Source organism: Somniosus microcephalus, chromosome 5 (genome assembly GCF_052327205.1).
Source record: "Somniosus microcephalus isolate GS21.2 chromosome 5, FLI_Smic_1.0, whole genome shotgun sequence".
Taxonomy (NCBI): Eukaryota; Metazoa; Chordata; class Chondrichthyes; order Squaliformes; family Somniosidae; genus Somniosus; species Somniosus microcephalus.
In genome coordinates this window covers 125377571-125398928 of record NC_140991.1, presented here as the reverse complement: position 1 = coordinate 125398928, position 21358 = coordinate 125377571, and the positions used below count along the sequence as shown (strand labels likewise).

The 21358-nt window shown below is 46.0% G+C and overlaps 1 protein-coding gene across 2 annotated transcripts in view; it reads right to left on the bottom strand.

Annotated features, from left to right (window-relative positions):
• galnt1 (UDP-N-acetyl-alpha-D-galactosamine:polypeptide N-acetylgalactosaminyltransferase 1) overlaps window positions 1-21358 on the bottom strand; it is a 244408-nt gene that overhangs the window by 179493 nt on the left and 43557 nt on the right. Inside the window, exon 2 of one of the 2 annotated variants that reach the window (XM_085988177.1) lies at window positions 928-1137. In XM_085988177.1, coding sequence (XP_085844303.1) covers window positions 928-1066 — 139 coding nt within the window. In that variant the 5' untranslated portion in view covers window positions 1067-1137. The remainder of the gene's footprint in view (window positions 1-927; window positions 1138-21358) is intronic. The other variant, XM_085988178.1, reaches the window with a different exon arrangement.

The window sequence follows — 21358 nt, the reverse complement described above, 5'->3', positions numbered from 1 at the left end:
GCAATACATTCTATTTCTTAGGTGTTGATAACAGGAAAAGAGTGACATTTATGATAAAACAAATGTAAATCTGACTGCAAATCAATATAAATATATTGAGCTTTATTTTTTTTATTATTTTTTTAAGAGTCATATCAAAAAAGATCACATTAAAACTAAAATGAGTGACTGTGGCTTCTAATGACAAAAACTTGGTAAACATGATAAAATAAAAGTCTCAGATCAGTTCCTGGAGTTGTCAGTAATGGCCACAGTACTGTTATAAATCTAGTTACATGCAATTGTGTCCTGACCTAGTGCATGTTCCATCACATTGCCTTCTATGTTAAACTTGTATCGAACCTTGGTTCGACCACACTTGGGAGTAATGTATACAGTTCTGGTCGCCATATTATAAAAAGGATATAGAGGCACTGGAGAGGGTGCAAAAAAGATTTACAAGGACGACACCAGAACTGCGAGATTATACCCATCAGGAAAGGATGAACAGGCTGGGTCTCTTTTCTCTTGAAAAGAGAAGGCTGAGGGGTGACCAAGTAGAGGTCTTTAAAATTATTAAAGGTTTTGATAGGGGGTGTTTCCACTTGTGGGGAAGAGTAAAACTAGAAGCCATCAATATAAGATAGTCACCAAGAAATCAAATAGGGAATTCAGAAGAAACTTCTTTACCCAAAGAGTGGTGAGAATGTGGAACTCACTACCACAGGATGTAGTTGAGGCGAATAGTGTAGATGCATTTAAGGGAAAACTAGATAAACATGAGGGAGAAGCAAAAAGAGGGTTATGCTGATAGAGTTAAATGAGGAAGGCTGAGAGGAGGCTCAAGTGGAGCATAAACACCAGGTCAAATAGCCTGTGTGTGCTATATATTCTATACCATTCTATGTAAAAGACTATTTAATTTAAGATAAGTGGAATCTTTCTTACCTTCACGAGCAGGTAGGCCATGTTCTTTCTTCTCTTCACACTTGTTACATTCACTGAAGTAAAGCAGTAGGAACATATCTAGTAGCACCCAGACCAAGGAGGTGGCCAAAACCACCTTACAGTACGCAAACCTTCTCATGGTACTGATTCAGATAGTGCAGAAATAGATTTGATTCGGGAACCAGCTAGACAGCACTGCCACAGCAACTGCTAGGAAGAGAAAGACACCATGATAAGTAAACGGTTTCATCTTAGAGGAGTAGTACAGCTCAAAATTAACTTAAAACACTGTAAACAATTCCGTCTCTGCAAAAAAACTGTAAAGGAACAGTATCCTTTTAAAATATTAAGACGACTTTGCAATGACTATCTTTTTGTTCTGTTTCTTCTAGCTGGGTCAGAAGGGAGTTCCATATTTGTCTAGAATTTAAAATTTATATTCAGCAGAAAACACAAATCTGCACTTGAATTTGAGAATCTACATATTGGCACTCCAAACTGGTGGCCACTTTTCACTCGCACAGTCCTTGCATTATCAATGTAGCAAAGTGAACTCTACATTTATTGTACATCCCATTGCATCTTCTACTGGTGTAACACAAACTAATAGATTACTTGTATTTTGTTAAAATTGCAATATATTATTAGTAGTTGAGAATGTCAATTGAGTATTTAGAGTTGTTTATTTGTATATTCCCTTCAACAGCATACTGATGCTGAAACTGAATTTTTTTTCAGTTCCGAAGCAGGATATAAACCCAAGATATTGTGTCTTCTCCACAGATGCTGATTGATGCGCTGCATGTTTTTAGCTTTTTTCTGTTTTTTGTTTCGTATTTGCAGTATCTTGCTTTTAAATTATAATGCGATAGCTGTAAATGTTAGAAAATGGTGAATAAAGGTGGTTTAACATTGATGGAATGGCATAGATGGCAAACATATAGTACTTCTGCTGTCAACAGTACTCTATTATAAACCAGCCAACCTCCAGAGATCAGATTGCATCAGACAGACAGATTTTCATACATCTCATAAGCTGCCATCTGGTCTTCATTTAAACCTTAAAGTGTGGGGCCAGATTCCCTCCCTCTTAGCTATGGAAATTGCAGATCTGCACCTACATTTGGAACAATAACAAGAACAAAAGTAAAAAGAGAGCAGCATCATATGGAAGTCAATGGGTTCCATTTCAAAACACTTTCCTGAGAATGCTACTATAATGTAAAAAAGTGCCAGAAGAGGGAGGACAAATGTAATCACATTTTAGAGGTTGAACTATTTAAAAAAAAATTTGTTCCTGGGATGTGGGTGTTGCTGACAAGGCCAGCATTTATTGCCCATCCCTAATTTCTCTCGAGAAGGTGCTGATAAGTTGCGGTCTTGAACCGCTGCAGTCCATGTAGTGAAGATACTCCCACAGTGCTGTTGGGGAGGGAGTTCCAGGATTTTGACCCAGCGACGATAAAGGAACGGCAATATATTTCCAAGTCAGGATGGTGTGTAACTTGGAGAAGAATTTGCAGGTGATGGTGTTCCCATGCGCCTGCTGCCCTTGTCCTTCTAGGCGATAGAGGTCGCGGGTTTAGGAGGGTTTACTGAAGCAATTTACTATATCAATTTTGCCAACCACATAAGGGTAGCGCAACAGCTGCTGGGATGACAAGAGACACATTTTGGGTGCACAGATGCTCCATGTAGCTGCTTAATGACTTGTATTCAATTAGGGTCTTGTACCCCACTTCTGCGACACAACTACTTTCATTGGAACTGGTTCTTTAGCATGTGCTGGCCCTCTTGTGGCTGAAAAGTGTGATCAACACTATGAATGGTTGGGTATAGTAGTAGAGACAAAACATAGCTATGTAATTGACTTTATTTAAGTTTAAGACTCTAGTTTCGTACTAAGTATGTCACTCAAACTCAATGCGAAATTCTATCATATTATGATAACTCTTCCCCAAAGGATTCTTTACTATGAGATTACTAATTAACCCTGTCTTATTATACAATACACGATCTAAAATAGCCTGTTCCCTGGTTGGTTCCATGACGTATTGTTCTAGGAAACTGTCTCGAATGCATTCCATGAACTCGTCCTCCAGACTACCTTTGCCAATTTGATTTTCCCAGTCTAGATGAAGATTAAAGTTCCCCACAATTATTGCATTACCTTTGTTACAAGCTTCTATTATTTCTTCATTAATACTCTGTCCAATGGTATAGCTACTGTTAGGGGGGCCTATAAACTACTCCCACCAGTGTTTTCTGCCCCTGTTATACCTCCACCCGTACTGATTCTACTTCCTGATCTTCCAAGCCAAGATCCTTCCTCACTACTGTCCTTATGTCATCTATTATCAGGGCTACTCCCCCCTCCTTTTCCATTCTGCTGGTCTTCTTGAAACGTCAAGTACCCTGGAATGTTTAGTTCCCAACCTTAATCACCTTACAAGTGTGTCGCTGTAATGGCTATTAGATTAAATCCATTTATCTCTATTTGTGCCACTAATTCTTCTATCTTGTTATGAATGCTTCATGCATTCGGATAAAGAGCCTTTAATTTTAACATTTTACCATTATTCCCTGCTTTCACCTTATTACTGTTAAACTCTGTCCTTTCCTGTCACGCTCTGCTTTTCTTTACCCAAATCACTGCACTGCTCTATTGCCTTAACTTTTCTCTTTAGATTTCCAAATTTCCCCATAACTGACCCTCCCTTCCCCCCACCCCTCCCATTTTAGTATAAGCCCAATCTACAGCCCTAGTTATTCGATTCGCCAGAGCACTGGTCCCAGCCCGGTTAAGTGAAGCACGTCCAAACGGAACAGCTCCCTCTTTCCCCAGCACTGGTGCCAGTTCCCCATGAATCGAAACCCCTTCCTCCTACACCACTCTGAGCCACGCATTTAAATCTCTGATCTGCTTGTTCTTATCCCAATTTGCAAGTGGCTCAGATAACAATCCAGAGTATCACCTTTGAAGTTCTGCGTTTTAACTCCTCAAACTCTCAGCAGAAACTCATTCCTAATTCTACCTATGCCATTGGTTCCTACGTGGACCACGAAAACAGCATCATCCCCCTGGCACCGGGCAGGCAACACAGCCTTCAGGTCTCCCGGTTGTGGCTGCAGAGAACAGTATCTAATTCCCCCTGACTATACTGTCCCCTACCATTACAACAGTCCTTTTCACTCCCCCAACTTGAATGGTCTCCTATACCGCAGTGCCGTGGTCAGTTTGCTCACCCACCCTGCAGACTTTGCCCTCATCCACACAGGCTGCAAAAACCTTGTACCTGTTGGATAAGAGCAAAGGCCGAAGCTCCTCCAGCACTACATCTGGTTCCCCTTACCTGCCTGAGTCACAGTCACACCCTCCTGTCCCTGACCACTAGCCAGACCTGTACCATTACCTAACCCAAGGCGTATGACTGTCTCCTGGATCAAAGTGTCCAGGTAACTTACCTCCTCTATGATGCACCGCAATGTCTGTTGTGTCGGTACCTTTCTACCTAGACACAAGTTAGGGCTCAGAACTCAGAGATTCAAACATGAAGTGCTTTATTGGAAGGAAAGGAAGTTCTGGCAAGTTCCGAACAGAGAGCTAAACTTAACCGAGAGAATACCCAACCATTTATCTCCTGTGACAGCGCCACCACAGGTGGGAGGAGAACACACAATAGAACACACAATACATAACATTTCCTCCCCTCTTAAATGGAAGGTCCACATTATTCCTCAATAGGTAAGTTACTTTCAATACACTCAACTAACCTAGGGTAGAGGTAAACTGCCTCAAACCCTGACTTTACCCTGGGGTTTATTCTGCCCCAGTGTTGTGGGTAAGTCACTAAGCCTACAGATCCAAGCGTCTTGGAGGCCGCCGCTCTCTGACAGGATACCGGCGATCATCGCTGGCTTCCACAGCAGTAGGCATTGACACAGGCCGGGATGGAGAAGGTGCCTGTGTCAGTTGAAAGTCAGGAGTTTGCACAGGTGGAACAGTCTCTTTGACTTCCTGTGTTGGAGAAGAGCACTGTGACAAAGGATGCTGGTTTGCGGTATCATCCGGAAACAGTTCAGGCCAACCAGCCGTTGGAGCCTCTGTGGCTGTCTCTGCTCCTAGCAACAGTTGATCTGTGTGTCTTCTCCAGATGACGTCCTCAGCAGTCTCAACCGTGTAAGACACAGGGCCTGTCTGCGCGATCACCGTAGCAGGAACCCATTTCGGTCCCGTGTTGTAGTTTCGAGCTAGGACGTGCTCTCCCAGATGAAACCGTCTCTCCTTGGCTCTTTTCTCTCTCTTTTCAACTTGAGCTTGTTGTTGACGATGGACAACCTGCTCTGCTCTTGGAGGTTTGAGTAAGTCAAAACTTGTTCGCAACTGCCTCTTCATCATGAGCGAGGCGGGGGAAGTTTTGGTTGTGGCATGCGGCTCGTTCCTGTAGGATAACAGGAAGCTGTTCAGACGTTGGTAGATTGAGCCCTGACCTTGCGATGCCTTCAAGGCGTGCTTCAAAGTTTGCACAAACCTTTCTGCCTAGCCGTTAGTAGAGGGATGATAGGGCGCAGACCTGATGTGTTGGACACCATTCACATGCAGGAAGGTTGCAAACTCCTGTGATACAAATTGTGGACCGTTGTCACTTACGAGTTGTTCCGGTGAGCCATAACGGCTGAACATCTCACCAAGTTTCTCAATTGTTTTCTCTGCCGTAGTAGACCTCATCACAGCGACCTCCGGCCACTTGCTACGAGCATCCACAACCACCATAAACATCTTCCCTTCGAAAGGACCGGCAAAGTCCACATGTACTCGCTGCCACACTTCTGCAGGCCAATCCCAGGGGTGTAGGGTTGCCAGCTGTGGAACATTCCGGACCCTTTGACATGGGGAACATGTTTTGGCTTTCTCCTCAATATTCCCATCGAGACCTGGCCACCAGAAGTAGCTTCTTGCCATTTCCTTCATCCGAACCATCCCACTGTGGCCTGTATGAAGTTGTTGCAGTATAGGTTCCCTCAGAGGTGGCGGAATGATGACACGGCGTCCCCAAAGAAGACAACCTGCCTGGACAGAGAGCTCATTTCTTTTTGAAACGTAAGGTTTCAAACTAGGAGAATCTCCTATCGCTCTCCCTCGAATGACATCGTCCATTACCTCAGACAGGACTGGATCGTTGCGGGTGTACCTTCGCACCTGAACTGCAGTGACAGGTGCTCCCTCCACTTGTCTAAAGTAGAAGATGTCTATCTGACGAGGCTCTGGGGGAGTAACAGGCAAGGGTAGCCTCGAGAGACCGTCTGCGTTGCCGTGCAAGTCTGATTTGCGATATTTGATGTCGTATGTGTGTCCTGACAACAGTAAAGCCCACCTTTGCATCCTGCTTGCAGCGAGAGACGGAATTCCGGTGTGGGGCCCGAAGATTGAAGTCAATGGACGGTGGTCTGTCAGGAGTGTGAACCTTCTCTCAAACAGGTACTGATGAAATTTTCAAATTCCAAAAACGATTCCCAAGGCCTCGTGCTCGATCTGCGCATAGTTACTCTCGGCCTTGTTCAAGGTACGTGATGCGAAGGCGATAGGTTTCTCTTCACCCGAAGGCATGATCTGGGATATGACTGCTCCCACACCATATGGTGATGCATCACATGCTAGCTGCACGGGTAGCTTTGGGTCGAAGTGTGTCAGGACCTCCGAATTCAGCAATGCTTTCTTTGCTTGGGCGAAAGCTTCGTTGCACAGTTCAGTCCATTTCCATGTTTTGTCTTGACATAGCAACATTGCTGAAGCCGTTACATCAGTTGCTAACTCTGGAATAAACTTCCCATAGTAGTTAAGTAGCCCCAGAAATGAACGTAACTGGCTCACATTCTGGGGTGCTGGGGCCTCCACGATCGCCTTGACCTTTGGCGGCGCCTTATGCAGGCCAGTAGCGTCAATCACATGCCCCAGGTACTCAACTGAAGACTGAAAGAATTCACATTTCTCTTTACGAACTCTGAGTCTGTACTCTTTCAGTCATTGTAGTGTCGCATCCAAGTTCAGAAGATGATCCTCCTCATTTGTCCCAGTGACAAGGATGTCGTCCAGGTAGCACTGGACTCCTGGCAGTCCACTCAAAATCTGATCCATTGCCCTTTGGAATAGAGCAGGGGCCGACGTAATTCCAAACGGAAGGTGGCAGTACCTGTATAGCCCCTTGTGTGTCACAATTGTCAGCAGCTCCTTTGATTTGTCATCAACATGCATTTGTAGATAAGCCTGGCATAAGTCTATTTTGCTGAACTTTTGCCCTCCGGCCAGGCCCGTAAAAAGATCATCAATGAGGGGAAGAGGGTACTGTTCCACAGACAGCACCGGGTCAATAGTCACTTTAAAATCCCCGCAGATTCGAACAGATCCATCCTTTTTCAGGACAGGATCAATGGGTGTGGCCCATTTGCTCACGCTCACAGGCTCCAGGACTCCATTCTCGACTAAGGCCTCCAAGTTAGCCTCAACTTTTGGCCTAATTGCATAGGGTACAGGTCGGGCTTTGTGAAACTTCGGCTTGCTGTCAGGTTTAATGTCCAGTCTCACGCTGATCTTTTTCATGCTCCCAAGTTCCCCATTGAAGAGTTCTGCATGTTTGTTTAACACTGCAGTCAGACCTGACTCCCCTTTTGACATCATGCAGACTGCAGGCCAGTCCAGCGTGATTTTCTCTAGCCACGCACGTCCCAGTAGCGATGGGTAATTTCCCTTTACCACATATAGTGGCAGTTTTGCAGTCTGTCCGTTCAATTTAACTGTCACCTCAATGACGCCTCTCATGGCCACAGGTTCGCCGGTATACATCTTTAGCACAATGTTTGTTGGCTGAAGGGCAAGATGCTTTAGCATTTTGTTGTAGACAGTGTCTGAAACAAGGGACACAGCCGTGCCTGTGTCCACCTCCATCCACACTGATTGTCCCTCCACCAGTGGTGATACCCAGTAGCCATTTGAACCACCTGCAACCGTCAGTATATGCACCTCTTCCTCCTCAGAGGTGTCGCTCCCCTCTGTTTTGCTTGTTCCATCATACTGCACTGAATGAACACTCTTTTTCCTCTCTTGTCCAAATACAGACATTTTGCTTCCATGCTTCCCAGCTCTGTCTATTCTTTTTTTTACCTCTACAGGTGCGTTCAATGTGACCCTTTTTGCCACAATTTCGGCATTCCAGCTCCGTACACCAGCAGTCATTAGCGTGATGGCCCGTTTTCCCACAACGGTAACATGTGCCATTCCGCGCACCTTTAGGCTCAGACGACACCTTGTGAACTCTCCCTGTTGAACTCAACTGGTGAGCCTCCTTTTCCGCCATCTCCATGGAGACACTAACTTCAATGGCCTTTTCAAGAGTAAGGTTGTCCTCAGTAAGAAGGCGCTTCAGTGTGGCTGCATTTTGCAGACCACACACAAGTCTGTCTCTAATGGTGTCATTCAGCACCTCCTTGAACTGGCAGTGTTCCAACAACCTTTTTAAAGCAGCAATAAACATCGTCATTGATTCCCCCTCCTCTTGATTCCGTTTGTGAAATCTAAATCTCTCAGCAATAACCAGAGGTTTTGGTGAAAAATGTGCTCCAAGAATTTCCACTAGTTGCTTATATGTTTTAGTTCCTGGCTTATCTGGCTGCACGAGGCTGCGAAGTAAATTGAAAGTCTTCGGCCCGATTACACTCAAAAAGGTAGGCACGACCTTTTCATTTGCCACCGCATTCGCCAATACAAAATAGTCAAAACGTTCTGTATATGCGCTCCATTGCTCCACATTTTCATCAAAATCACCGATGTTTCCTAATATAGTAGCCATCTCACATTTCAAATTAAATTTTCTGTTTACTCACTGCACCCGTAACGTACGCAGATTCATCCGCTCCTCGTTGCCACTTGTTGTGTCGGTACCTTTCTACCTAGACACAAGTTAGGGCTCAGAACTCAGAGATTCAAACATGAAGTGCTTTATTAGAAGGAAAGGAAGTTCTGGCAAGTTCCGAACAAAGAGAGCTAAACTTAACCGAGAGAGTGCCCAACCATTTATCTCCTGTGACAGCGCCACCACAGGTGGGAGGAGAACACACAATAGAACACACAATACATAACAATGTCTGGACCTCGGGCTCCAGCTCAACAACTCGGAGCTGAAGTTCCTCGAGATGCAGACATTTACTACTGACGTGATCGCCCGAGATCGCGATGCTCTCCACAAACTCCCACATGCTGCAGTTGCAGCACACCATCTGCACTGCCATTCCTACATAACCTTGTTTAATTTATTTAATTAACAGAAGTTAATTAATTAAATTAGTTTCTTACAGTTTAGTTTAACTAATTACTAGATCTAGTTTAAGTTACAGGTAGATTAAATTACATATTTACTTGTAACACAACCACTACACATATTGGAGGCAAAAAGCAGCACCTCCTTCCCCCACTTCTGCTCCGAATTCCCACTCTCTCCAAATTCCCAACTTTAACATTCTAAGTGCACTCCATTTAAGACCACTCTGTGCATCAACAGATGTTTAATTTTATACACTTCTGAGGCACACCCAAGTTACAAGTGACGAAAGGTCACAGACCTGAAACGTTAACTCTGTTTCTCTCTCCACAGATGTTGCCTGACCTGCTGAGTATTTCCAGCATTTTCTGCTTTTATTACAAGTGTTGAGTCAGCTTCCAGCTCATAGTAATGAATAACTTCAGACAAACACTTCCATCTGATTGACAGTGACCGTCACTGGCAGGCAGTTTTTGTTAACTACAGATTATTTTACCGTTTTTAAAGTTCTAAGTTAAATTCAAAATGTTAAACTAAATTTCACTTTTCACCTGGTACTCACCCAGTACTTACTTGAGACTGCCACTCTCTCCAAATTCCCAACTTTAAAACTCTATTTAAGTGCACGCCATTTGATACCACTCTGTACAGACTATTCCTTCTTGAACCTTTGGAATTTTCTTGTTGTTCATATTCTAATCCTCCTGGCACAGATCAACATCCAACTTCTAATCTCTGACCCCAAACGATCAGTCCTTAGCAATGACCTAAGCTTCATCCCCTTACGCCCCCACCTCAATGAATTTCGAGCTCGGCATAATGCCAAGCTCTTTTCCCATCGCCTTCGTCTCCGTGCCCACTTCTTTAGCCAGGAGTCCTCCTCACCCCGCCCCCGCACAGCGGACCCTTTCTCCCGCTTTCAGAATTCTCGTTCTATCTGAAGCCCCCCCTCTGGCCTCTTACTCGCTCCAGATCTTTTCATTGCTAACTGCCGGCGTGACATCGACCTTCTCAATTTCGCTGCTCCCCTCACTCACTCCAGCCTACCTGCCTCTGAAATTGCAGCACTCCATTCTCTCCGATCCAACCCTAACATTGTCATTAAACCTGCTGACAAGGGTGGTGCTGTTGTTGTTTGGCGAACTTCTCAAGGGCAATTAGGGATGGGCAATAAATGCTGGTCTTGCCAGCGACACACTCATCCCATAAAAACAAATTTTAAAAAACTGACCTCTACTGTACGGAGGTTGAATACCAACTCTGACACCTCCTCCTACCTCCCCCTGGACCATGATCCCACTACCAAACATCAAGCCATTGTTTCCAAGACTGTCACTGACCTCATCTCCTCTGGAGATCTTCCCTCCATGGCTGTCAAACTCATAGTCCCCCCAACCTCGCACAGCCTACTTCTACCTCCTTCCGAAGATCCACAAACAGGGCTGCCCTGGTAGACCCATCGTTTCAGCCTGTTCTTGCCCCACGGAACGGATTTCTTCCTATCTCTACTCTTTTTTCTCCTTGTCCAGTCTCTTCCCAAGTCTTTGCGAGTCTTCTGACGCCTTCCGCCACTTTAACAATTTCCAGTTTCCTGGCCCCAACTGTCTCCTTCACTATGGACATCCAATCGCTCCACAACTCCATCTCCCACCAAGACGGCCTGAGGGCGCTCCGCTTCTTCCTTGAACAGAGACCCAACCAGTTCCCATCCACCACCACCCTCCTCCGCCTGGCTGAACTTGTTCTCACATTGAACAACTTCTCCTTTGACTCCAGTCACTTCCTCCAAATTAAAGGTGTTGCTATGGGAACTCGCATGTGTGGTGTATGTAACTTGTTCCACCTTAAGAGAACTTAAACCTGTTCCACCTTAAGAGATGTACTACTTTCTCTGGCTGTATACGGTAATACCAGTGGTGACCACACCGGTATATAAGTGCTGTGTAGTAATTTGCTGGGTAGTACAGCCCTAACCTCCGAATAGTAAAGACCTATTGAAAAGTTATTCTTGTAGTCTGTGTCAGTAATTGACCTTAAATATAACTGGAACACACAGACTTAACAGTGGCGACGAGTCCGATCTTACCCTGCGGCAGTTTACATCCACGGCAGCTTCGTCCTCAGAACGGGCGTCGAGAAGAGGCATCCACCCTCATCATCCTGCTGAACAGCACATCGCGTGGGAGGCATCGAGGACCCGGAGTGAAGAGAAATTCTGAACTCGAAGCCCCCATCAGCGGCAGACAGCTATCTTCCTTTTACCACAGTGGTGGGTAAGCCAATCAGCGAAAGTCGGCTGCGTTGGCTGTAGCGAAGGGGAGGGAAGACGGAGGAAAGAGGGCGGTGAAATCGACCGAGGCCGGTGAAAAGGGCCGGGCCGCATTCGGGCCGAAAGGCGCAGCGACTGGGGCAGCTGAAGGCGCGAGAGCCGCGGTGAATTCGAACGCAGCAGGTGCACATAACCGGGCTGCAAGAAGGGCTGCGAGGCGCAACAGCAGGGAAGCGCGAATGCCCACGGGAACTGCGGTGGAGTAGAAGCAGCGTCGGGGGAGTTGTTAACCACTGGGGAGGCGAGACCGGCAGCAGCACAGCAATCGCCATTGCAGCCAGCGGGTGAAGAAGACGAGCGCGGGAAAGACCGCCAAGCGCGGGAAGCCGCCATTTTGGAAAAAAAAAATTGCAAAGATGCCTAAACATGGGAACATTAATACTTTTGATAGCGACATCGAAGATTGGACCACGTATGTAGAACGCATAGAAGTTTATTGTAGAGCAAATAAGATACCAGATGGGGAGAAAGCACTAACCTTATTAAACTTAATGGGTGCGAAGACATACGGGCAATTGAAACACCTTCTATCACCAGAGAAACCGGCGGATAAGACTTTTGCGGATATTGTTACCGTCCTGAAAAATCATTTAAGCCCCACGCCGCTGATGCTAGAGGAACGATTTAAATTTTACAGCAGAAAGCAGCTGAAAGATGAAAGCAATGCTGAATTTTTAATTGAATTGCGTAAGCTAGCAAAGTACTGTCAGTTTGGAACAGGACTAACAGATGCGCTAAGAGATAAATTTGTGTGTGGATTGTTAAAAGAGACACAAAAGCGACTGCTTGAGGAGAATGAGCTGACGCTTGATAAAGCTGTCGCTATGGCAGCATCGCACGAAGCCGCAGCGAGAGGCACGGCGGTAATGCAGCTACGGTCACCGGAACTCAGCACAAATCAAATGGTCTTGGGTACAGTAAAATGTTATCGTTGTGGAAAGACAACGCACGATCAGAACCAGTGCTGGTTCAAAAATAAGGAATGCAGAAAATGTGGCAGGCTTGGTCACATAGCTAAAGTATGCCGGTCAGGAGAGAAGACCAGCAACAAAAAGTCACTGCAGGGAAAGTACAGAAAGGTACACAAGGTGACAGAGAACAGTTCGAACGAACAGAAGTCAGATTCAGACGCCAGCAGTAATGAACTGGGTAGCTTAAGAGTACACAACGTTGGTAAGGAAGCAGACCTCCAGACAATTTGGGTCACACTTCAGATAGCAGAAGTCCAAGTGAAGATGGAATTGGACACTGCATCGGCATTGACGGTCATGAATAAGAAAGATTACAAAAGGTTATTCCAACATATTCCCCTACGGGATACGGAGATTGTATTGAAAACATACACGGGGCAAAGAGTATACCCCATCGGAAAGATAGAGGTAAAGGTGGTCCACAAGGGCAAAGAAAGCCGAGGAATGGACTTATATGTGCTACCTGAAGGAGGTCCACCACTACTGGGACGGGAGTGGATTAGAAAAATGAATATGGACTGGCATTCCTTAAAAGCACTAACGGTAGATGCCAGGGAAACAGATGTCAAACCTAAACGATTGTCCAGAATATTGGACGATGCTAAAGAGGTATTCCAGCAGGGACTGGGAACACAGAGGAATTACGGCAAACATCAAGATTGAAGAACATGCACAACCAAAATTTTTCAAAGCCAGACCGGTACCCTATGCGATACGACCTGCTGTGGAAGCGGAGCTGGAAGCACTAGAACGTTCAGGAGTACTGTCTAAGGTAGGCTGGAGTGAGTGGGCTACGCCCATTGTTCCCGTGATGAAACGTCCTTCGAGCAACAAGCCGGGAGAACCAGGGAAGGTTCGCATCTGTGGAGATTTCAAGATCACTGTTAATCCGGTGCTTCACACGGTGCAGTATCCGCTTCCGCGGATTGAGGATATCTTCGCTTCATTGTCGGGCGGGAAACACTTCACCAAGATAGACCTGGCGCAGGCGTACTTACAGATGGAAGTTGAGGAAGAGTCACGCCAGTACCTCACGATCAACACGCATAGAGGCTTGTACCGGTATAATAGACTGGTTTTTGGAGTGGCATCGGCTCCAGCAATTTGGCAGAGGGCCATGGAGCAGGTATTACAGGGAATTCCAGGCACACAATGTTACCTGGATGATATTCTGATTACAGGAGATGGTGATGAGGAACACCTCGCAAATTTGGAACTGGTGCTCATCAGATTGAAAGAATATGGACTTCGAGTTAATCGGCAGAAATGTGAGTTCTTTCAGAAGCGGATCTCGTACTGTGGCCATGTCATTGACCAGGAGGGACTTCATAAGTCTCCTGACAAGATCGAAGCGGTTGTGAAGGCTCCCGCTCCGGTTAATGTATCTCAGTTGAGGTCGTTCCTAGGATTGATTAACTATTACCATAAGTTTCTGCCAAATTTATCCACGGTACTGCACCCGCTGAACGCTCTTTTGCAGAAGGGAGTACCATGGGAGTGGAGCGAGGACTGCAAGAAGGCCTTTCGCAAAAGCAAGGAATTGATAACCTCAGAGGAAGTGTTGGCTCACTTCAACCCAACACTGCCTATTCGTTTGGCTTGTGATGCTTCTCCATATGGTATTGGGGCAGTACTCTCACACAAGTTGCCAAATGGCACGGAGAGGCCAGTCGCGTTCGCATCCAGATCATTGACCTCCGCTGAGCGCAACTATGCTCAGATAGATAGGGAGGCTCTCAGCCTTGTGTGGGGAGTAAAGAAGTTTAATCATTACCTGCATGGCCAAAAGTTTACGCTTCTGACAGACCATCAGCCGTTGGTATCCATTTTTAACCCTAAGAAGGGTGTGTCGGTGATGCCAGCACAGAGACTCCAGAGATGGTCCCTTTTCCTAGGGGCACATCAATATCAGATAGAATTCAAAGGTACAAAGCAGCATGGTAATGCTGATGGGCTGTCGCGCCTGCCACTACCTGAAGAAGAGGAGACAACGAAGGTTGACCCTGTTGAGTTATTTCACTCGACCATCGAGTGTTTACCAGTCACCAATGCAAGTATTGAAAGAGAAACCAGGAACAACCCGACACTGTCCCGAGTCTACGAGGTGACAGTGAAGGGATGGCCAGCACATGGTGATTCTCTGTTACCGGCATTCTCGGCAAGACGAGACCAGCTGTCCGTCTGTCAAGGAACATTGATGTATGGAACGAGAGTGATTATTCCTCCTAAGTTAAGGGAAAGAGTTCTAAAGGAACTGCATGAAGGTCATCTGGGGGGAGTCAAGATGAAAAGCCTTGCTAGGGCATATGTGTGGTGGCCGGGTATCAACCAACAGATAGAGGAGCTGACGAAAAGCTGCTCAGGGTGCCAAAAAGTGCAAAATGCACCTCCGATTGCACCGCTGCATCCATGGGAATGGCCTTCAGCCCCATGGCAACGCGTACATATTGACTTTGCTGGTCCATTCATGGACTCCATGTTTCTAATTGCGGTGGACGCACATTCTAAATGGCCAGAAGTGATCAAGATGACTACCACTACTTCAGAAAAGACAATTGCGGTGTTAAGAACGATATTCACAAGGAACGGATTGCCAGAACAAATATGTTCCGACAACGGACCACAGTTCGTGTCAGAAGAATTCCAAAAATTCTTAAAGAAGAATGGGGTGAAACATTATACCTCTGCCCCATATCATCCGGCTACAAATGGGTTGGTCGAGAGATTTGTACAAACATTCAAAAAGGCAATAAAGGCCATGAGCGAAGATCAGGTTCCACTACAACATAAGGTGGACAAGTTTCTACTGGCATATCGAAACGCCGCTCATGCAGTGACAAACCAAAGTCCTGCCATGATGTTTTATAACAGGAGGTTGCGGTCCAGGTTGGACTCGTTAAAACCAAATGTGCGGAGGGAAGTTGAAAACAAACAGTTCCAGCATATAAATAACAAGACCACTCGGAGTTTCGAGGTAGGACAACCAGTGTTGGCCAGGGACTATGGAAACGAGAAATGGCAATCCGGAACAATTCGGGCCAGACAAGGACCCCTGATGTACACGGTAGATGTTGGTAAAAATGTAATACGGCGTCATGCTGACCAACTGGTAGAATCGAGAACAAGGGTCGAACCCATGGTTACGACAGAGACAACCGTGGAAGAAGTTAGTGAACCTGAAGCATCTACCTCGGCAGTGAATGTACCTGATGATGATGTCCAAGACATAAGAGACCAACTAGAGGAGTCACCTCAGCAACAAGAATCAGAGACCCCTGAAAGGCGTTATCCAACTCGAATCAGGAGGCCTCCCGAGAGACTGAACCTTTGAACTGTTTCTACATGAAGTTGTATATGTATATATGTTATTATGTTATGTTAAATGGGGATATAACTGTTAAGCTAAAAAGGGAGGATTGTGGTGTATGTAACTTGTTCCACCTTAAGAGAACTTAAACCTGTTCCACCTTAAGAGATGTACTATTTTCTCTGGCTGCTGTATACGGTAATACCGGTGGTGACCACACCGGTATATAAGTGCTGTGTAGTAATTTGCTGGGTAGTACAGCCCTAACCTCCGAATAGTAAAGACCTATTGAAAAGTTATTCTTGTAGTCTGTGTCAGTAATTGACCTTAAATATAACTGGAACACACAGACTTAACAGCATGGACCCTAGCTATGCCTGCCTTTTCATGGGATATGTGGAACACTCTTTGTTCCAGTCCTACTCAGGTCCCCTTCCTCACCTCTTTTTCCAGTACACCGATGACTATCGGTGCCATTTCTGTTAGATCCGTGATTCTGAGAGTATGATGTTTTCAAATAACTACACAGATGCTGTAACTTAACAATCAACAGGTGTTTACTGGAGTAGGGTAGTCTCAAGACTGGGGGTACAGAGGCATGCTCAAGGCTTATATACAGGTGTGGTCACAGCCGGTACTACAGTATACAGGAGCTGTAAAAGTAGTTCTCTCTTAAAGGTACATACACTACAATTCCTCCCTTTAGATTAGCAGTACCCATAATATTCAAATAACAATTAACACTTAAACATGCACATTAAACAAAAATAGTCCATTTATAGATTCAGTCTTTGGGGCGGCTTCCTGATCCTTTCTGGATAGCGCCTTTCCTGAGGTTCTTGTTCTTGGTGCGGAGGCGATTCTGGCCCCTTTTCGTCGGTTAGTTCATCAGTTTCCACTGCTACTGGTTCCGAGGTAGATGCTACCGGTATGTCGGGTCCATCCCCAGGTACTCGAGACATGAGGTTGACTCGTTCCTGTGGCGCTAAGATCTGATCGACGTGGCGTCTCACAATGTTCTCCCCGACATCCACTGCGTACATTAATGGCCCCTGCCTTGTGCATATCGTTCCGGGTTGCCATTTCTCTGTTCGATAGTCACAGGCCAAGACTGGTTGTCCTACATTGAAGCTCCTTGTCGGCTTCTCATTGATGTGCTGGAATTGTTTATCCTCAACATTTCTTCGCACATTGGGTCTGAGCAAATCCAGACGAGATCTCAACCTTCGGTTAAAGAACATCATGGCTGGGGTCTGGTTGGTAACTGCGTGTCGCATTTCTGTAGGCTAATAGGAAATTGTCCACCTTATGCTGTAGTGGAATTTCATCGTCGCACACGGCCTTTATCGCCTTTTTAAAAGGTTTGTACGAATCTCTCAGCCAATCCATTTGTGGCTGGATGATACGGGGCGGATGTGTAATGCCTTACCCCATTCCTTCTCATAAATTTCCGAAACTCTTCGGACACAAACTGTGGTCCATTATCAGAGTAAATCTGCTCTGGCAAGCCGTTCCTGGCAAATATGGTCCGTAGGACTGCAATCGTTTTCTCTGTAGTGGTTGAGGACATTTTTATCACCTCAGGCCATTTCGAGTGAGCATCCACTGCTATTAAGAACATTGAGTCCATGAATGGACCAGCAAAATCAATATGCACCCATTGCCATGGAGAGGAGGGCCACTCCCATGGGTGTAGAGGGGCATGTGGTGGTGCATTTTGGACCTTCTGGCATCCTGAGCAGCTCTTGGTTAGGTCCTCGATTTGTTGATCGATCCCCGGCCACCACACAAGCCCTAGCAAGGCTTTTCATTTTCACCCCTCCCAGATGACCTTCATGAAGCTCATTTAGCACTCTCTCCCTTAACTTGGGTGGAATCACCACTCGGGATCCACACATCACTGTCCCCTGGCATACTGACAGCTGTTCTCTTCTGGATGAGAATGCTGGCAACAGGGAGTCGCCATGTGTTGGCCATCCCCTCACCGTCAAATCATATACCAGAGACAGTGTCGGATCATTGCGGGTCTCCTTCTCTATATCCGCGTTAGTTACTGACAATCGTTCAATTATTGACGAATAAAATATCTCGATAGGGTCCACTGCTGGTGCTTCCTCCACAGTAGGCAGTGGCAGGCGTGATAGCCCATCAGCGTTTCCATGCTGTTTCGTGCCTTTATATTCTATTTCATATTGGTTCGCCCCTAGAAAAAGGGACCATCTTTGTAACCGTTGTGCAGTCATCACCGGAACGCCCTTCTTTGGATTAAAGATGGAGACAAGTGGTTGGTGGTCAGTCAGCAAGGTGAACTTCTGCCCATGCAGATAGTGGTTGAATTTTTTTACTCCCCATACTAGGCTGAGGGCCTCCCTGTCAATCTGGGCGTAGTTGCGCTCGGCTGAGGTTAGTGACCGAGACGCAAAGGCTACTGGTCTCTCCAACCAGTCTGGGAATTTGTTCGACAGCACCGCTCCAATACCGTAGGGTGATGCATCGCATGCCAAACGAATTGGTAGTGCTGGGTTGAAATGGGCCAACACCTCTTTTGATGTGATCAATTCTTTGCACTTCTGGAAAGCTCGTTTACGTTCGTCATTCCACTTCCATGGTACCCCTGTTTGCAGTAGGGTGTTCAGTGGGTGTAATACCGTAGACAAATTTGGTAAGAACTTATGGTAGTAGTTTACCAGCCCAAGGAACGACCTCAGTTGTGACACATTTTCCAGTGCTGGAGCCTTGACTACTGCCTCAATCTTTTCAGGGGACTTATGTAACCCCTCTTCATGGATAACGTGGCCACAATACGAGATCTGCTTCTGGAAAAACTCGCACTTGTGGCGATTAGCTTGTAGCCCATATTCCTTTAATCTGGTGAGCACCTTCCCCAGGTTGGCGAGGTGATCACTGTCATTTTCGCCCGTGACCAGGATGTCGTCCAAGTAACACTGGGTCTCTGGAATCCCTTGCAGGACTTGATCCATCGCCCTTTGCCAAATAGCCGGAGCCGATGCTACCCCGAAAACCAGCCGGTTGTATTGGTAGAGACCTTTATGAGTGTTGATCGTGAGGTATTGTTTCGAGGCTTCTTCTACCTCCATTTGCAAGTACGCCTGGGCTAGATCAATTTTGGTGAAGCGTTTACCTCCAGATAGCGAGGCGAAAATATCCTCAATTCGTGGAAGCGGATATTGTACCGTGTGAAGGACTGGGTTCACTGTCACCTTAAAATCCCCAAAGATGCGGACCTTCTTTGGTTCCCCAGGCGTATTACTCAACGACCTCTTCATTACAGGAATGATGGGTGTAGCCCACTCGCTCCAGTCCACTTTGGACAGTACTCCTGAGCGTTCCGACCCTTCCAGCTCTGCTTCGACGGCTGGTCTGATCGCATAAGGCACTGATCTGGCCTTAAGAAACTTTGGGCTTGCATTTTCCTCTATTTTAATCGTTGCTGTTATGCCTTTTAGTGTTCAGAATCCCTTCTGGAACACTTCTTTTGCGTCAGTTAGCATTTTTGACAGTCGTCCAGGTGTGACGTCGTCATCCTTTTTGGCCTCAACCTTCAGTGCCTGAATGGAATGCCAATCTAATTGTATCTTCCATAGAAACATACATAGAAGATAGGAGCAGGAGTAGGCCATTCAGCCCTTCGAGCCTGCTCCGCCATTCAATGAGATCATGGCTGATCATCCAAATTCAGTACCCTGTCCCTGCCTTCTCCCCATATCCCTTGATCCCTTTAGCCTTCACAAATATATCCAACTCCTTTTTGAATATATTTAATGAACTGGTCTGCACCGCCCTCTGTGGCAGAGAATTCCACAGGTTCACCACACTCTGGGTGAAGAAATTCCTCCTCATTTCAGTCCTAAATGGCTTACCCCTTATCCTTAGACTATGACCCCTGGTTCTGGACTCCCCGGCCATCATAAACATCCTTCCTGCATCTAGTCTGTCCAGGCCTGACAGAATTTTATAGGTTTCGATGAGATCCCCTCTCAATCTTCTAAACTCCAGTGAGTATAAGCCCAATCGACACGATCTCTCCTCATATGTCATTCCTGCCATCCCAGGTATCAGCCTGGTGAATCTTCGCTGTACTCCTTCCATGGCAAGAACGTCCTTCCTCAGGTAAGGCGACCAAAACTGCACACAATACTCAAGGTGCGGTCTCACCAAGGCCCTGTACAGCTGTAGCAAGACATCCTTGTTCCTGTATTTGAACCCTCTTGCTATGAAGGCCAACATACCATTTGCCTTCTTAACCGCCTGCTGCATCTGCATGCTTACCTTCAGCGACTGGTGCACAAGAACACCCAGGTCTCTTTGCACTTCCCCTTCTCCCAATCTATTGCCATTCAAATAATAATCTGCCTTCCTGTTTTTGCCACCAAAGTGGATAACCTCACATTTATCCACATTATAGTGCATTTGCCATGTTTCTGCCCAATCACCCAATCTGTCCAAATCGTACTGGAGTTTCTCGACATCCTCATCACAGCTTACCCTCCCACCCAGCTTTGTGTCGTCTGCAAATTTGGAGATATTACATCCAATTCCCTCGTCCAGATCATTAATATATAGTGAACAGCTGGGGTCCTAGGACCGATCCTTGCGGTACCCCACTAGTCACTGCCTGCCACTCGGAAAATGACCCATTTATTCCAACTCTCTGCCTTCTGTCTGCCAACCAGTTCTCTATCCAAGTCAATACCTTGCCCCCAATCCCATGTGCCTTAATTTTGCACGCTAATCTCTTATGCGGGACCTTATCGAAAGCCTTCTGAAAGTCCAAATACACCACATCCACTGGTTCTCCCTTATCTATTTTACCAGTTACATCCTCAAAAAATTCCAGTAGATTAGTCAAGCATGATTTACCTTTTGTAAATCAATGTTGACTTTGTCCGATCCTGTCACTGCTTACCAAGTGCTCTGCTATTACATCTTTTATAATAGATTCTAGCATTTTCCCCACTACCAGATCCATTCACGTCCTAGTAGTGGTGGTCCTCCATCTGGCAATACATATAGGTCCATTTTAGGTATTTCCTGGCCTTTGTATATCACTTTCACCCTTATTTTTCCTTTGGGGTAGACGTTTTGCCCCGTGTACGTCTTCAAGATAATCTCTGTAGCTTTCAAGGGTATGTGTGAAAATAGCCGCTTGTAGTCCCTTTGGTTTATGACTGTTAGGGCTGATCCTGTGTCCAATTCCATTTTCACTTGGACTCCGTCTACCTTGAGTGTGACCCAGATAGTCTGGTGATCCTCCATTTTGGTTACCTTATGTAGTTTCAGACAACCCAGCTCCTTGCTTCCGGAGTCTATCACTTTTCTGTTCGTCTGAACTACTGTCCATCACCTTATGTACCTTTTTGTACTTCTCCTGTGGAGATTTCTTGCTGTTGGTTTTCTTCCCTGACCTGCAGACTCTTGCTAGGTGTCCTGCTTTTCCACACTGTCTGCACACTTGGTCCTTGAACCAACAATCCTTCTGGTCGTGTGTTGT